Source organism: Lagopus leucura, unplaced genomic scaffold (assembly GCF_019238085.1).
Source record: "Lagopus leucura isolate 7727_CA_CO unplaced genomic scaffold, USGS_WTPT01 Super-Scaffold_100157, whole genome shotgun sequence".
Classification (NCBI taxonomy): domain Eukaryota; kingdom Metazoa; phylum Chordata; class Aves; order Galliformes; family Phasianidae; genus Lagopus; species Lagopus leucura.
In genome coordinates, this window is record NW_024962334.1 from 420483 (window position 1) to 438274 (window position 17792).

At 41.9% G+C, this 17792-nt stretch overlaps 1 protein-coding gene across 5 annotated transcripts in view; it reads right to left on the reverse strand.

Moving 5' to 3' along the window:
- The window catches only part of VOPP1 (VOPP1 WW domain binding protein), a 64803-nt gene that overhangs the window by 36199 nt on the left and 10812 nt on the right, over positions 1-17792 (reverse strand). The window contains exons 2-3 of one of the 5 annotated variants that reach the window (XM_042888617.1): positions 4900-4957; positions 2515-2666 (exon numbers count right to left, since the gene is read on the reverse strand). The exons of 2 other annotated variants lie outside the window; for them this stretch is intronic. In XM_042888617.1, coding sequence (XP_042744551.1) covers positions 2515-2666; positions 4900-4957 — 210 coding nt within the window. Of the gene's footprint in view, positions 1-2514; positions 2667-4885; positions 4958-17792 lie in introns of those variants that run through there. 2 more of the 5 variants (XM_042888620.1, XM_042888619.1) reach the window with 2 other exon arrangements.

The window sequence follows — 17792 nt, forward strand, 5'->3', positions numbered from 1 at the left end:
TTCTTGCACACATTCTGTTAAGGTTTCTAATAATTGTCAGCAAACATTCCTTTTTCAGGGCAAACTCTCCTCAAAGAAAACCAGCAAAAGAGTTTGATCTAGTATAATTTGTTTAAAAAGTAAATTCAAGCTTTCAGAGAGATGCTTTATTGTGCCTTTTGCATAGACACCAAGGAGACCAAAATATCGGTGCCTTTTAAATTAAACTAAGAACATAAATTAACTCCTGCTTTGACTGTCACTACCATAGTGACAGTATACTATTATCAAATTCCAGTACAAACACAATCCAACAGCTGTACCTCACTTCTTATTCTAACAGAAGAAATACTATGCATCTGTCCTTGGAGTACTTCCCATGAAAAGTCTGCTTAACTCCTTCTGGCAGGTAACAGTGCCTACCTACTAATGGCAAGGCAATTTTCAAAATGAACTAATTTCCTACATAAAACGTATCGGTTTTCCTTCTACTAGAAGCCTGAATGTACTTCAACAATAACTTCTAGTGTCCCAATTTGTCAAATTTCAATATAATCCTGTAGAAGTATTTTGACAAATCTCTTCAATTAAATCAAAAGCTCAATAGCATTCAGCACTTTTTAACAGCATTATTTCCTCAGAGTGAGTGATCATCTGAGTTTTTCTGCTTTTAAAATGTCTCACTGGAAGAAAGTGGGGGGTGGAGGGGAGCAACAATGGAGGGAAACAAGCAAGCAAAAAAACCCCACCTGGAACCTGCAGTATATTCTCCATCTTCTTGTGGGTACTGGATACTGAAAACCAGACAAATTCAAAAAATCTCTTGATATAGCAATCACCTCTCGGCTCATCCTGCAGTTTAACTCTCTCCACAAAATTCACAGCTTGATGAAGGCTATGCTGGATGGTGAGAACTTTTTACAGGACTTCTCACCTGTTCAACTAGTGCACACTCCTTGCCCTAGAATCTCTCCCCCATACATACCTTGAGTTTTCTTGGACCCAATCAAGCTTTTGGTTTTCTCTAGTAACAGTTATGATGCAATTCTAGCAATCGCTATTGGACCACTGGTAATCACTCTGGTGGTCTGTGGTTTGCTTGATGTTAAACTCTTCAGCTTGCATTTAATGAAATACATTCATGAAAGGGGAAAGGTTACTTGATGAGACTCAAAAAAAGTGAGGATGTTGCAATGAACTTCCCTCTCTTTCATACACACTACACAGATATCACAAATCTCTTCACTAAGTTTATTTTCCTCGCAAAGAGTATCTGAATGTTCCTTAGAGACACTCTGCAACTGATAACTGCAAGAGTGAGATGAGGTATAAATGAAACATCAGCCCTCCATTAACATGTCATCTACATTCCAAAAAAGTTCAAGATTTCAGCCTGGAGGTACTGCTACGGATGGATAATAGCATGAGATATGGTCATACATGTTTAATTCATAAACCTAGTAGCTAAAAATTATTAAACTGAACTGGAAGTGTGAAGAACTTCAGTAGCGCTCAGAACAAAGTACAGATGCACTTGCAAAGTTGGTCAACGTTGTCACTGTAAATCTAAGTTCTGGAGAAAATTAAATCCCTGTGAAAGCAGTGGGAAGCTCCCAAGGCATCAAGGGTAGTGCTTCTGTTTGCATGGGTCGCACTTTGGTTCTCTGCATCTCTTCACTCCTCCCTGCACTACAGGGTGCTCTTCAGACAGAAAAAGCACTACAAAATGAGGCCGCTAAGGCAACATCATGATAAACAGTACTGTGCAATAAAATAAGCACTTATTCTGTAGCCAAAAATGTAAACTCATAGATGGGAGAAAGAAGTAAAGCAGAGCAGAGAAGCAAATGAGGAATTGAAGCGCCAAAGTCAGCAGGCAAGATGAGAAGTGAAGACAAGGCCTGTGAAAAAGGAGAAGAAAAAAGCAGAAAGGAAGGAAAGGAAGACGGCAATCAGAGACCAGAATGTCATTTGAGAAAGGAATAAGTTCTTATTTCTGATATGTATTATCTACTATGGCAGTCTCTCACTGCAACATATCATCTTTCACTTCTTTCCTCATTTAAGTCAGGAAATGGGAAAAGAAGAACCTATAAAATTTGGGGCTTATTCTTCTTTCACCTGAGTATGTGCCAGCTGGAGTTAGCAGGTAACAAGCGAAGAATCAAATCAGAATCATGCTTAACAATCTCCAGTGACCCCACAAGTGACACCTGCAGGATGTGGATTGTACAGAACAATTTCAGATCTCAGTCAGTCTACTTCCCCTCCTCCTTTCTGCTCCTCAGAAACAAAACTGACAGGCAGTGGAAAAAGAGGCTAATTGGAACAAATGGCACAAGTTCCAAGCCGCAGTCAAGGCTTCTCCACTTTTCCAAACAGGCTGTTCACATCAGAGGTCAGAAACCAAAAGGATGGCAGGCAAAGAAATTGCAAAGGCAGACATGTAGTAGGACCGCTATATTGGATTGAGAGCATTTTGTGAAGGCTATTGATGAAAAGCAGCAGATTCCAGTGTCATAGTCAGTTTTATACCATAACAGATGTGTGGTGCTGCCAACTAGCTGCATTTCTCCTCTGTGAGGCACCAGTTCCCATCTTCAGATTAAAAGGTTTCAGACTAGGAGCCCAGCTGACAGAGACAAGCGTGACACCATGAATCAGCTGTGGGTCCTCATTCCAGCCATCTGAAGGAATATGGAAACCCCGGTATCATCTTCATGCATTGCAAGGCAAACAAACAAACAAACAAACAAACAAAAACCACATCTACATTTTTTATTGTGCTTAGCCTTTAATTTATGAGTGAAAGAGCCTGCCACTTCACCATGGACAGGCTGCTCAGCCTCAGCTCATGATGCTGTTCATTTTCAATTAAAAGATGAACACTTCTAGAATCACAAAACTCAAGTTAAAAGGGACCTTAAAGACCATCTAGTCCCAGCTTCCTGCCATGGGCAGAGATACTTTCCACTAGATCAGGCTGCTCCAAGCCTCATCCAACCTAGTCTTGAACAGCTCCAGGGATGGGTCACCCAGCTTCTCTGGGCAAACCTGTGCCAGAGCCTCATCACCCTCTGAGTAAAGAATTTCTTCCTGATACTTAACTTCAACTTTCCCTCTTCCAGTTTAGAGCCATTATCCATCATCCATGATAGGGCACACACTCCTTGACAAAGAGTCCCTCTCCATCTGTCCTGTAGGCCCCTTTAGATACTGGAAAGATGCAATGAGGTCTCCCCAGAGCCTTCTCTTTTCCAGACTAGATAAGCCTATCTCCTTCAGCCTTTCCTCACAGGAGAGGTGCTTCAGCCTTCTTTTGGGACTCCTCCAGACCCACTCCAACAGCTTCACATCTTTCTTGTGCTGGGAGCTCCAGACCTGGACACATACAGGTGAGGCCTCATAAGGGCAGAGTAGAGAGGGACAATCCTCTCCCTTGCCCTGTTCATCACCCTTCTTTTGATGCTGTCCAGAATGCAGATGGCTGCAGGTACACACTGATTGGTCATACCTGTTCCTGGGACTGACCCGAACTAGGTACCTAATAGGTACCAAATACAAAACCTAGGACTTTGTATTTGGCCCTGCTGAACTCCATGAGATTCACACAGAGCTACTCTCTATCCTCTCCAGGTCCCTCAGGATGATATCCAGTCCCTCCTGTGTGCTGATTGCATTTTGGTGTCTGATGATTTAAATGCTGGTCTGTCACCTCACGTCAATAAAGCCACGGATCAAAGAACTCTACCTCAGTTTATTGATTCTTAAGTCATAAGACACCAAACAATGCTTCAACTTATGAGAGGGCTTATAGACGGGAAGGAGACTGACTTGTTACACAGAAGTCTTAGTGACAGGACGAGAGGGAATGATTTTAAACTAAAAGAGGGGAAGATTTAGATTAGATATTAGGGGAAGTTTTCTTACATGGAGAGGTGGTGAGGCACTGGCACAAGTTGTTCAGAGGAACTGTGGATGCCCCATCCCTGGAGGTATTCAAGGCCAGGTTGGATGGGGCCCAAGGCAACCTGGTCTGGTGGGTGGCAACTTTGTCCATTGCAAGAGGGGCTGCGACCAGATGGTCTTCAAGGTGTCTTTCCAAACCAAACCCTTCCGTGATTCTATGATCCAATCTTTGAAACATGTGAGGAGCACTGCGTATACAAACAACACAAACAAATGTGTTACTAACTCACAGCAGTGAAGCACATGCACAAGTATTAATGGGAACAGGTTTGAGTTTGTCCTTAAAGTTTTAGGAAACTGAGAATAACAGAAAACTGCCTCCCTTATCATTTCCACACAAATACAAAAATATAACAATGTATTTTCAACATGTAAAATAATGACTACAAATTCTCACAGAAGTGTGTCTTTTTCAAAATTGATGTCCAGTTTAAGCAATGGATGTTTTGACATGAATCGTGTCACACAAAGGCTGAAGAATTGGACCTCCCACTTCCTCAGCTAAAGGAGATTATTCATTGCTAAGCTGCTTTGCAAATAAACCACCAGTGCACCTGCTGCCGGTTCCTGTTCAACAGCAATACTTCTGAGTAGCATCTTTTTATACTGGTGGAAAAGATAAAGCTTCAGCATAGGCTTCCTCCCATTCATTCTGCATTCACTGAGTCTTCAGTTGCAATACTGAAAAGGCCACAGATTAAATTAAAACCTTGTTCTTCTTCCCAGCTGTTTTCTTGCTATGGTCCAGATTTCAATACAATATCCTAGCTCCCTGGAAAGAACCTCAAGTGCTTCAGAAAGCACAAAGAGTGAACTTTGATACTAGATTCTCCCCCACATCGCCTCCCCAGCACCGCTCTGTGAGCTGCCTGATACTAGAGCAAGGAGCAGATGGGGAACCTGAACCCTTTAGGACCAGAACAAGCAGCTAACTCACGGATTCATGCTGACCTTTCCTTTGGAAGCACTGGCTCTGCCTCATCATTCCCGACATATGAGCACACAATTCCTGGGAAAAAAAAATTCTGAAGTTAGCTGGACTATTTATTCAAGGATATTTGAGAAATCCTGTTTTACCGTCATCATCATAAGATTTCATGGCTTGATTTTAGGGCTTCATCCAAAGACTGCTGAAGGGAGCAGCTGCCGTGGGTTTTGACTTGTATCTAGGCTAGGACTACAAAACATAAAACAGAATTCCTTTGCTGCTGTTAATCTTTATGAAGACTAAGACAGATGATCTGTCTATAGGGCTTTTAGTGGTGCAGACTGCCTGAAGAAGTTGCCAATTACCAAACCATGTGCCCAGGTGACTACAAAGTCATTTATACCAAAACCAGACTAAAAGACTCATGTAATTATGATTAAATTTCTGTGCTGCCTTCTGTGCTATTATGGATGCTTTTGTTAGGCACGATCCTTTTTATTTTTAATTAAAAACAAAAAGTCAGTCTCTTGGGGGTCCTATTTATATTTTCACTTCTAACTTAAGTACAAACACACCAGAAAAATTATAGCCACAGTCAAATAAAAATAGCTGAAGAACTTGCAGCTGTTGATAATTTCCCAAGTATTCAACACTGCTCATTTAATGATGGAACAGCATGCTCCAGTTTCAGACCTTGCGCAATGCTACACAAACAGGAGGCAGTTATTTGAGTTGGTGTGAATGCCAAAGGCGAGTAAACTGTTAAAGCAGCCAGAGAAGGGGCAAGAGAACAACACAATGTAGACCACTGGGTATCCACACAAAACATTTCTCCCTGCTTATTCTTTTTCATTTGAAACCATTAGTCAGTTCACCAGTTGGTCAGATCAAGCTCAGAGTACAGCTGGAAAAAAAAAAAAAAGTACTCAATACAAATTCACAATTTGGAAAAAAACAAAAACTATCCACAGTTGCTAAGTATTTTCTCAAACTTATCTGCTTGCAATTGAGACCAAGCAAATTAGCAGACAGTTGATGCTTATAAATTCACAACACTCAAGGGTACCAATGAAATACAAAAGAAAATCTAAGACTTGGGTACAAAAGTAAAATTCAAAGGCTCAGAAACAACAAAAAAATCAGGAAACTTCATTATAATTGGAAATTCGGACCTTCTCCTGTTAGGCTCCATTTGCCTTGTTCATATGCGTAAGGGCACAGTTAGAGGTCATAAAGTCAGAGCATTCAGCGGGTTATATTTAAGGGAAAAAAAACTTATCTTGTTAAGGACCCATTGCAACAGCAAAATCTGAAGCATGACAACCAAGGAACAGTTTCAAAGAGAGGGGAAAGTTAAAAGAGTTGAAAGTCAAAGTGGACGGTAGTTTCCCTAAAGAGAAGGAAACAAAATCACCAAATGGATTTTGTTCAGCTTTTGTATTTCATATTAGAGATACTAATAAAGTAACCTGTGCCACAAAGCACCTGTAGAAATAGCTATAACAAAAAACAAGGAAAACAGAAAATATCCTCACAAACAGACAATCCCAAATCACAGCAACACTCCTGCATGTCCTCCCTGTAGGTAGAGGCTTATCCAGTAGCAACCTGAGCCTCTTCCTGGGCACTGATTTAAAGCTCTTGGTTACTTCCAAAAGGAGTTCAAATTTTGGATAGCAGGTGCAGGCTCCTCCAGGGTAAAGACCCAAGAACTATGTCTATTTTTGAAACAAATTTTTGCCCGGTGGCAGTCCTTGCTTCCCCGCGGGCATTCCAGCAAAGCCTTTAGTCTCCTCACTTGAGAGGTCATATTTAGGAAACTTGCCCCCAGAAAAGCACAGGAAATGTCTGAGTGCATTTTTCTCTCTTGTGGAAAGACACTGACAGGAAAAGACTGATGACTGGTCTGTTTCAAAGGTGTGTTCTGAGGAGTTGCAGTGTCGGTCAAGAGTGCTGGAGGAGGGGTGGCGGGGGGCTCACACTAATCTGACAGTCGTATTCTCAATCCAGCAAACGGCAACGATGACAACCAAGAAGACAAAGGAGGAAGAAGACAACTCCCTGGGTTGCATCTCAGGTATCCTTTTGTGCCTGCTGGGCTTGCAGGTGCACTGTCCCAAGGTCATAAACAAGCAAGGTCTCAATAACAAGTTTGTGGAAAATAAGTTTCTATCAAAACTTTCTTGCAGGAAAGGTAATGTCAGGTTGTCAGCAAAGCAAGACTATCCCGTGAGAGAACAGGATCCAATACCTCCCTAATAACCTCCTCTGACTGGTTGTCATGGTGATGGCCTGGTTCTGCAAATGTTTGAGACAGACCAAGCACACCCCAGAAAGTCAGAAAGTAATTTTTATTGGACCTTCATAGGCACTGAGGACATGGTTTAGTGAGCATGGTGGTGACGGGTAGGCAATTGGACTAAATGATCTTATTAATCTTTTCCAACCTTAATTATTCTATGATTATATGAAGGTAATGCATGGAAGGGATCAAAGAAGCCCCTGGTCATCACAGAGCTCTAACAGCCCACTAAGTGCAGAGATTTTAGGATGAGGCCTTACCCAGTATGATACTGACGTGCACAGATCCTTCACATGCACACCGACAGCTTCTGCATCCATCTGAACTAGCCCACATGCCATCAGGGCACCCACAGCACACTTTGCAAATCTTTCTGCTGGAGTAAGCTCTTCACACTTCAATCCCAGTCCAGCCAATTGTGTTCAGAGAAGCTTCAAGGCTTGCAACTATGGTGTCACCCAGCTAAGCTAAGGGCCTACTATGTTCTCCTTCCACTAGGAGGAGAGAAAAAGAAAACTCTACACCATACAGCTGTTTTATCATGGCAAAGTGCAATTCTGCATGTTCATTCAAATTATAAGAAAGGAAAGGAAGCATCATCAGGAAAAACTCTTAAAATCAGAAGTGGAATACATTTGTGGGGCTAATGTGAGACTGCCAACTGAAAGGCAAAGATCACTGAAATTAACAATTCTACAATGCACCAAGAGTCTAAGGAGGATTGACTGGAAATTCTTGTCCTATTTCAGAACAGCACTACAAAAAAAGAAGAAAATCTTGCCTCTTCAAAAAAAATAAAAATCAAGTAAAACAAAATAAAAAGCAAACTAGCATAGTAATGGCATTCTTCATAGGCTAGAAATACCTCCTTTAAACCACTGAACACATCAGGAGATAGGAAAGAAAAGGATGAGCATTCTTCAAAAGACCACAACTACAAAGGTGAGTAAAAAGAAACAAAGAGAGAAAACACAAGGAATCAGGATGCCAGACTGTGAACTCTAAGATTGTTGCAAAGAAGAGACCGCTGAACACAAGTGACACACAGAATAATATAAATTTAAGGATATAAGCAATAGATGACTGGCAGATGTTGTATAAGGACAGCAAAACACAACGTTGCAAACAAACGAGACCTGGATGAGAGGGAAAGATGATGATGTGCTGTTCACTCAGCTCTGTAAGAATGAGGAGACAAAAGGGAAGACTACACTAATGCACTGACTGCTTTTCAAGGCTGTAGGAGAACAGGTAGAAGTCTCAATTGCATTCTTTGTGCCTAATGCACAACCAACTAAACTAGAACATACTGAATGATTAAAAAACAATTTTTTCTTCAATAAATTAATTTTTTTTTTGGGGGGGGGGGGGGGATAGTTTTACCCTTTACTACCTCCTCACCCTCCCCAATATCATCTGCATCTCTCCTCCAGCACCTGTCTTGTGCTAGCTGATACTCCACTTCTAAATTGCTCCAACTGAAGAGCTGTTTTTGGGAATGCTTGTACTCAGTGGACATCTTCAGACAGTCTGAAATGTAAAAGCTTTTCCTGGAAAGAAAAATCATGACATCTTTTAACTTTGCTTGCTGAATTTAAATTTTCAGCATGGAAGGAGAATGAAGGGAAGTGGGCATTAAACCTCTCAAAACCATATCCTGCCTTTGCAGCAGGCTTAGGCAAGGCCTAATCACAAGCCATGTAAAAAGAGTTTCAGCAAAGCTGAAGCCTCTAGACCTCCCTGATAAGAATTTTAACATTTGTAGGAAAGCACCCAGATACTACTACTACTACTCTGCTACTGCTACTCCAGCAGGCAGCATGTCTGAATTTGGAATCTGTGAGTACCAGCACATCAGCAGTGCTTTTGCTTCTTAAAGCAGATGGCATTGGTTTCCATTAAATGAGGGTTAATTGGTAGTTTTACAGTTTCTGTGTACTTGAAATACACAATACATCAATTGTATAGGCACACTTAGCAAACATTAGGTAAATGGTGCATAGCCAGGACTATTTTTGCTGCTGCCCTGGACTGAGGGCTGGGTGCCGTGAGATAGGCACATTTCTTTTCCTCCTTCCATGTTATCAGCAAGGTAACTGGATGCCTGGTGGGGATATGCATAACCTTCAAAGACAAGCCACTGTACCTGGCATGTGGGTATAACTGCACAGGGGCAGAGGAAAAGCAGAGGCCAGACCAGCTGCTCTCATGTATAAAATGCAAAATCTGCCAGGTCTCTGTGCATACAAGTTAACTGGAAAAGTTCCACAGGCTCCTGGGAAGTTGCCAGCTTTGCTGGAAACGTTGCAAAGGATACTTACAGAAGACAAAGAAAAAAAGAGAATATAAAACAAATTATTAGAAGGCACTGACTTCTCAGCCTCAAACAAAGAGCTCGCAGCAGCCAGTACACATAAGAGCAGGTCTCTGCATTCACTGGCACTTATTCTTGGAGCCAATTCTCATTTTCATCACCTCTGTTTTTCTTTGTGTAGAGCCAGTAATGTTGTTTTGCTAATGGCTTATGCAGAAGTACTGGAGCCAGCAGCACACACACTGGTTGCTTTTATTAGTCTATTAAGATGAAATGAAGCTGGTGTTAAAGTTTTTATAAGCATTTAGGATATATCATTATTTGCTCAGGGCACAAAAGCAAGCAACAGCCTGTTATACAACTGTGCAGGCACTGAGCATCTCTCCCCAGGTCTAAGGAGGAATCCGGATGGACTGAAGGGAAAAAGAACAGAGGAAAAGTCAGTCCTCCTGAGCTTCTGCTGGGAGAAGCAGCTGTTTGATGTGCTTACATTGCAAAAAGAAATAAAGCAGAAATAAATTCACCAGAAGTATAGTTTGGCAGAAAGTATGATAGGATAATTGTTATTTAATACTTACTGTGTAATCTACGAGTTATAATCAGGAACCAGGACAGTACTGCACAATCACTACACAACATGGGAGCAGGGAGTATCAAAGTACAAAAAAAAACAACCAAAAGGACCAGCAAGTTGGATGCAAACGGAGAGTAAAAACCATGGAAGCGAGACTTAATGAGAAAGGAAAAAGGCAACTTGAATGTGCCTTACTGAGCCACATTAATGTTGCCTCATTGGTTTATTTGAAGATTAGAATGGGCTCGGAAAAAGAGAACAAGGACCAGAACAACAGGACAAGTCCTATGTAAAGAGTCTTATTCTGATTACCTCGTTTATGCAAGTAGCAGTTGAACAGGAATATCTTGTAACATGAACAACCTCAAGGAACAACCCACCATACTTCTTTCTGTTCACATCCCAAGTCTTTCTCAAAGCATAGCAGCAGCAAATACCAAGCACTCACAGGGAGTATACAAGCCTAGCAAGCCTACAAATATTTTCATTTTGATTTAGATCTCAACATGTCACCACCATCAATGTTATTACAGAAACAGCAATTTTGCAATCCCACCCATGCTGACGAGTTTATTACCTGATTTTCTGGCCAAACACAATCAAACAAAACTTTTCTGGTATTAGACTGTCACTTTTTTTACTCTAACAGCTCTAACAAGATGGTCACAGTGACGAGCAGCCTTCTCTCAGATGTTCACAACACAAGAGAACTGAGAGCTTGCTGGAGAAGCACTATGTGCTTTCCAAGTGTCTGTTCTCAGCAGAGCGTATCCACAGTCCTTTAGGCTAAAACGTGTCTCTCTTCCAACAGGCACACTCAAGCACATTTCTGAGCACTGAATTTGGAAAATCATGCTAGCCTACGTCCCCTGCTTTTCAGTATCTGCACAGGAGACAAACACATACTGCGCAGACCTATCTGCTGTCCAGACCAATCAAAAGCAACGAAATTTCATGAGGCAAAAGTCAAAAAATGCATTTCAAGGCCTTTAGGATCTTCAGCTCTGTGCCAAAGAGTTCTTTATCCACCAATAACCACTTGCAGAGAAAATTAAAATCTGAAGTCTGCAGTCCAGCTCAATTTCTTGCAAGGAACTGTAACAAAACAACGATTACCCTTACGAGCTTAGAAGTTTAGGTTAGCTTTATTTAAGTCACTTTGAGCAGCAGAGCAATCCCAACTTTTCAGCAGACACCAGTAACATATTTCTCCCTAGTAGTTCTTCCTGAAACTCTTAACACTTCAGGAATGCAACGTGCACCTTCAAAACCCTACTTCTGCTTTCCACTTACACGTAGGAATTTAGAGTACAGAGAAGGGCAGCTGTAAGGAATACTGAGAGTGTAAAGAAAAAGCCCAAAAGGTTTGAGAGACTTCAATTTAGAGATGCCTGGGTGATGGGCAAGAGCAAGGGTGGACGAACAGCAGAATGAAACTGGATGCAGAAACTGTTACTTCTCAAAGCCCCTAACACTAGTTTCAATGAAAACCTCTTGTCCCAGCTGGAAATTAGCTGTAAAAGTACTTATTGACATGGTAGCTTGATAAAATCTAGATTTGACAAAGTTCTTTAAAATGAAATCAATACAGCAGTAACATATTTTATTTCCTATTTCAAAGAATATAAATGAAATAGTAATCATTCAGCATAATCACCACTTGATTTTTAATCACTACTACATATCTCAGTGACAAGCATAAAATATTAATTACCTAAGACCTATACAACACACAACATATTTCAGATACGTGATCTCCAGCCCTATCGAGAACTTGAGAAATAAACACAGTAACCCACTAGAAGACCTTCTCCAAATTCATATATGGCTCTGCTGAACGTTAAGATTTTCCCATAGCTGCATGAAAAAATATATAACCCACAATCCTGCAGATTTAAAATCCATAAACAGACAAAGGTGAGCTTGTGCTTGCAAGATACAGGCCATACACTTTAACACAAAGCTTTTCTAACGGGAAGAACAGCTCCTGCACAAGCCCTCTTGTGCAAGTGTTGAGGTTGAACATGGCAGGTGACCACACAGTCGAGTGCCAATCCTATATGCTGGCACAAGGAACTGTGCAAGGAACAAGGAACTTTATCATTTTTTTATATTAGTTTCACTGCAAAGAGTCCTTTAATACCCTCTGCTGACAAAACATTATCAGTGCTAAATCAATCCTGATTTAACAGCACCATCACAAAAAACAGAAACATAATGATGGAAGTCTGGGCTAGCCCAGAAAAAGGTAAGCTGCTGTCTCTGGATTATTTCTAATCATTTCAGGGGAAAAACAAAAACAACAACAAAAGAACAACAATTACAGCATTATAGTGGTCTAAGGTGGGATGCTGCCTTCTTTCAACCCACCTGCATCACGTTTCCCAGCTTCCAGTAACTGCAGAGGAAGACTGAATATCTGAAACATCACTCCAGTACCGCCAACACTCATTGTCTGAATGTGCAAGAGCATTCATAATGGCAATATAAGACACTCTTTATTTAAAAGGAGGAGACAGATTTTTGATTTTTTTATTAGATATAAATATTTCATATCAGCATATGAATTATGAATTAATTACATAGTGACACATAAACTCCAGATGGTGCCACCTTGAAACCCTAACAGAAATCTTAGGGACTTAGGCACATATCTGGTTTTTTTGGATCTGAAATGATTTGTTTCTTGCACTCCTAAAATAAACTTACAGAATCTTTGTTTTCTTAGCATCTGTTAAGTATCTCAAAGGACAGATCTGCAGCGCTTGGAGGTAAGGGAAAAGAGGAGGTGATGATGTCCGATTTCAGTCAAGACCCATCTAAACTGTGAGCAGCTTCTGTTGAGACGTGTCAAATTGTGTTCAAGTCTCCTGCACTTCAGGGAACCTGAGCCTCCTTCCTATCACAGCCAGGTAGAATCCCCCATACATATGATTTCCCACATCAAGGCCATGCTGTTAAACAGCAGCCAAAAGACCTAGCCATCATGAACATTATTTTTTTTTAGTCTTTAACTTGTATGTTCTTCCACTTGAAGCAAGTACTACAAACACAGGTACCACCCCCTCCTCAAGAGGCCACCTAAACCACTGACCTTTCCATCTGGCTTAAGGCACATTACTTTTGCATTTCGTATCATGCAGAGAGGGATAGCAACAACAATTAATGCAGATTAACTCCAGTACACTCCACCTCCTATAGGAACTCCTCCAGGAGATGCGTGATAAACATTCACAAAATCCTGAGACATATAGAAAATAGAACTGGCCTCCAGTCCTGTGGTGAGCACCGAGTTCTTCCGAAAAAAAAAGCTCCGCTCTTCTCTGGCCACATTCTGTAAACCTGTGCTTTCAATTCCTTAGCTTTTGGGCACATACAAACAAATTCAGCTTTTTTAAGTGCTGGAAAAGTTTCAACATGCTTTTATTTTCATTTTGACTAAAACTACTCTGCTGCATTGACACAATTTTGCAAAACTTTAATCTCTGAAAAACGCAGTCCTGGGACATTTTGATTAAAAACAAACCCATGAACAAACAAAAATAAGAACAGAAATCCTCATTTGGTCAGTAATTCTGAGGGGTGTGATGCAGGTGAAGACTTTTACCAGTTCTAGTCATCACTATAGTCTGACACCAGATACATCAACAGAAAGTCATGGAAACAAGCACAAATACAATCCCAATACAAGTACAGTTTGGTGTTAGGTGTCCAATACATAATCAAAAGACTGGGTTAAAAATGCACAGAATAAGAATCAGGATGCATTTACTGATGTCAGATTCAGTACCAGCAAGATTCATTAGACAAGCATTAGGGTCACAATTTGGTAATCATATGAGCAAGAGAGATCAACTGCAAGAAATTTTCTTCCACACCGTTCAAGAGGAATGATTCACCCCATCTACAAAGATGTCTAGCCTGGGGTATCAAAAAATGTTCACATTTAGATGCCCCTGAAAAGGAAGCACTCAGTTGTCATTTTGCATTGCAAAGCATGTGCTTACCTCACCCAATCAAGCATTTACTCTGAGGTTGCAGCAGAATTGTCGGGTCACAGCCTGAACCAAGTGAGAAGTCATGGCTAACTCAGGGAGCTTAGGTTCAAGCAGTGCATCTGAGCGTCTGGAAGGAGTGAAGGCTGAATTCACCCCTCCTCAACCTCATTTAAGGGTTAGCAGCTAAGAGAGAAGCATCTCTCTGGATACGGACTGTATGTCTCTTGAGCCATCCCAGGTCATTTGAAGGGGTGAACTAGTTTTTCTTCTTTATTACCTGCTATTGCTCCGCAGTGCTTGTATTATACTAGAAGGCACTGTCATCACCTTCTGTAGCTATACAGAGGTCAAAGAAGTTTTTGTGTGATGCACTGGATTGAGAAACCTGTAGTCAAAAACAGGAAGATCCTAACTCTGATGCTAATGCTGCATATGGCACCTTCACTCCTTTCCACCCACTCACCCATCTGTACAATGGGTACGCATCTGGTTTGCTTGTGACAGGAACAAGACACAGCGTATTTCTAAAGTGCTATGAAATCCCTTCTGAGAGGTGCCTGAGAAGTATGCTTAAACTCACTACAGTGGTTGCAAAATTCTGGTTTCCCATTGTCACAGTTATCTCTAGATCTGTGTCCATGACAGGGGACAGCAGGTCCACAGGTCCAGAAAAAAAAAGGAAAAAAAAAAATGTGTCAAGGGTTTACAGGCCAATCCAACCCAGCCCTGTGACTCATGAGGCAGGGGACTCACAGGCCCGAGCCTAGGAGAGGGAAAAAGGGGAATGGGTAGGGAGACAGTAGATGGGTCAAAGAAAACACAAAAAAAAACAGAGCAACAGCAACGATCTGAGGAAAAACATTCCTTTACTAAATATGATCTCAGAATGCAAGATAATACAATACAACACAATACAACTGGAATTGCGGCCAACAAATCAAACAAAAATGAGAGAGAGTGTCCAAAACCGATGCCTTACTCTATAGACTGCAGGGGGACCATGTGCTGCTGTGATGTGAACAAAGAGAGAGAGACTGCTGACCTGCCAGCACTTCCACCTTTCTTCCTCTGGACTCCAACTCCTCTGGGAAAACACCGCTCCTCCCCTCCCCTCTGAGAACCAAACACCCAAAAAAAAGGCAATCCAATGAACCAGAACATTAACTCTTTAACTCCCACTGCTTTACATGATGTTATCATGTGGAATAACAACAACAACAAAATCACAAAACCATGACACCCATGCAAATCTAAGTGCTAACTGTCAGGGACACATGAAGCGTAACAATGCAAATTACTCTTTATTTCATTACTGCTATTCGAATACAGCATGAAGGAATATCCAGAACATACAAATAGGTTCAATTTGATTTGGAAGATGGGTATTTGGAGGAGTTACCAAGACCCAAGCATTCACAGTGCTTACAGTCACCTTTGAGAAGATGTCCAGGGAATCATTACTGGTGCTAGAATAACACTTGCACATGCGATAGTGGAATTGCAAGCGCCGTTCCTACTGCTGTAAACAAGGCTTGCGGAGCTTTCCCTAAGAGGCATCAGAAAGTCTGGCAACAATTGTTCCTTTATAACCTTCCTTCTTCATGCTTAAGTGTTCTTGCTTGGAAGAAGAAAGCCTTTTTATGACAGATCCCTGTTTCCAAGCTTCTCTAGATTTATTTAAAAGCTTGCTACAGAAACATTTCAAAAGGAAGCTTTTACACATTATTAATTTGGTTCCATCAGGCATTTCCAGACAGCAGGGTATTTGCAGGCACCACTAATTTTCATCTTCAGAGGACTTGCATTTGGAACTCTATTTAACTGAATTTTCTTAAGAAGCCTATTTTCCTAGAAGTTAGCATATCACCAACTAAGACCGGAGCTAAAACTCCAAAACATGTCCTGCCCCCACCACAGCCACCAAATTCAACACGATGAGCTCTGTTGCAGGTTTCCTGTTGGGGACCAGCAATCTGTGCTATCAAAGCTGCATCTGGAATCCCAGACTGCAAAGTAACACAACGCACCTTCTGTAGTTAATAACATTATACACTCTATATGCGACATTGGCAATGTAGACAATTTACCAAGAAAAGACTGAACACAGCCTTTGCTACAGATGAAAAAATTGCACTGGTACCTGTTTGCACTGTATTTCTATACTTAAGTCCTTGCATCCATCTGTAACAAGAACATCATGCTACTCTTTGATCCTAGGTAGGAGTTTACAGACATATCTCACAGATGCTATGGAATTTGCATCAACCCCAGGTTCACACGGCAGGTCAATACAGTGGGTGAATTCTGTCGTCCCTCTTTTCACTACTGGCCGTTTGCATATCAGTTCCATTGGGATTATTCTTACTGTGTCAGCATAGATGCATATTAAACAGTTTTCATGTTACACAGTCTCTTACAACAGCTTTTCCACACCTTTTCATGCTCTTGCACTAAAACCTCCACCTGAACTCACACCTCTGCTCAGATGAGATGTTTGAGGCTGAGAAGATAAATCCATTAAAATTCTGTGAATTGACATACTACAGTATTTTCATATTACCCATGACTCATTCCCAGACCAAAGCAAAACATCTGCAGGTCTGTTGTGTTCTTTGCAGTGGGTCGCAGGAAGCTTATTAGCTGTACACACAGTCTCCTCTTCCTAGCTCCCATCCACATTGTGTCTATTAAAAACATTCCCCTAATACTCTTTTGCCTTGACAGCAGAAGTTGTATGCTTCAGCAGCAGTATCCTACTAAAAAGAGGAGGAACAAATATGAAGGAAAAGGGATCTGTACATGGGGCAGTCCTCCATACCAAGGGGTCACATGTGCTATTAAGAAAACTCTAGGGGTAAACATCACTGGCTGATTGAACTGGCTGACTGGCAGAGCACAGAGGGTCGTTGTTGGTGGTGCAGAGTCCGGTTGGAGGCCTGTAACCAGCGGTGTTCCTCAGGGGTCTGTGCTGGGTCCGGTCTTGTTCAACATCTTCATCAATGACCTTGATGAGGGGATAATGGCCACCCTCAGCAAGTTTGCCGATGATACGAAGTTGGGAGGATTGGCTGACACGCCTGAAGGCTGTGTTGCCATTCAGCAAGACCTGGATAGGCTGGAGAGCTGGGCAGAAAGAAACCGGATGAGGTTTAACAAAAGCAAGTGTAGAGTCTTGCATCTGGGGAGGAATAATTCCATGCACCAGTACAGGTTGGGGGATGAGCTGCTGGAGGGGAGCTCTGCGGAAAGGGACCTGGGTGTCCTTGTGGACGACAGGTTGGCCATGAGCCAGCAGTGTGCCCTTGTGGCCAAAAAGGCCAATGGCTTACTGGGGTGCATTAAAAAGAGCGTGGCCAGCAGGTCAAAGGAGGTGATCCTCCCCCTCTGCTCTGCCCTGGTAAGGCCTCATCTGGAGTACTGCGTCCAGTTCTGGGCTCCCCAGTACAAAAAGGACAGGGATCTCTTGGAAAGAGTCCAGCGGAGGGCCACAAAGATGGTGAAGGGCCTGGAGCATCTCCCCTATGAGGAAAGGCTGAGTGAACTGGGTCTGTTCAGCCTTGAGAAAAGGAGACTGAGAGGGGACCTGATCCAGGTCTATAAATATCTAAGGTGTGGGGGGCAGAATGGCGAGGCCGGACTCTTTTCAGTGGTGAGTGGAGACAGGACAAGGGGAAACGGCCGGAAACTGGAGCATAGGAAGTTCCGCACAAACATGCGCAAGAACTTCT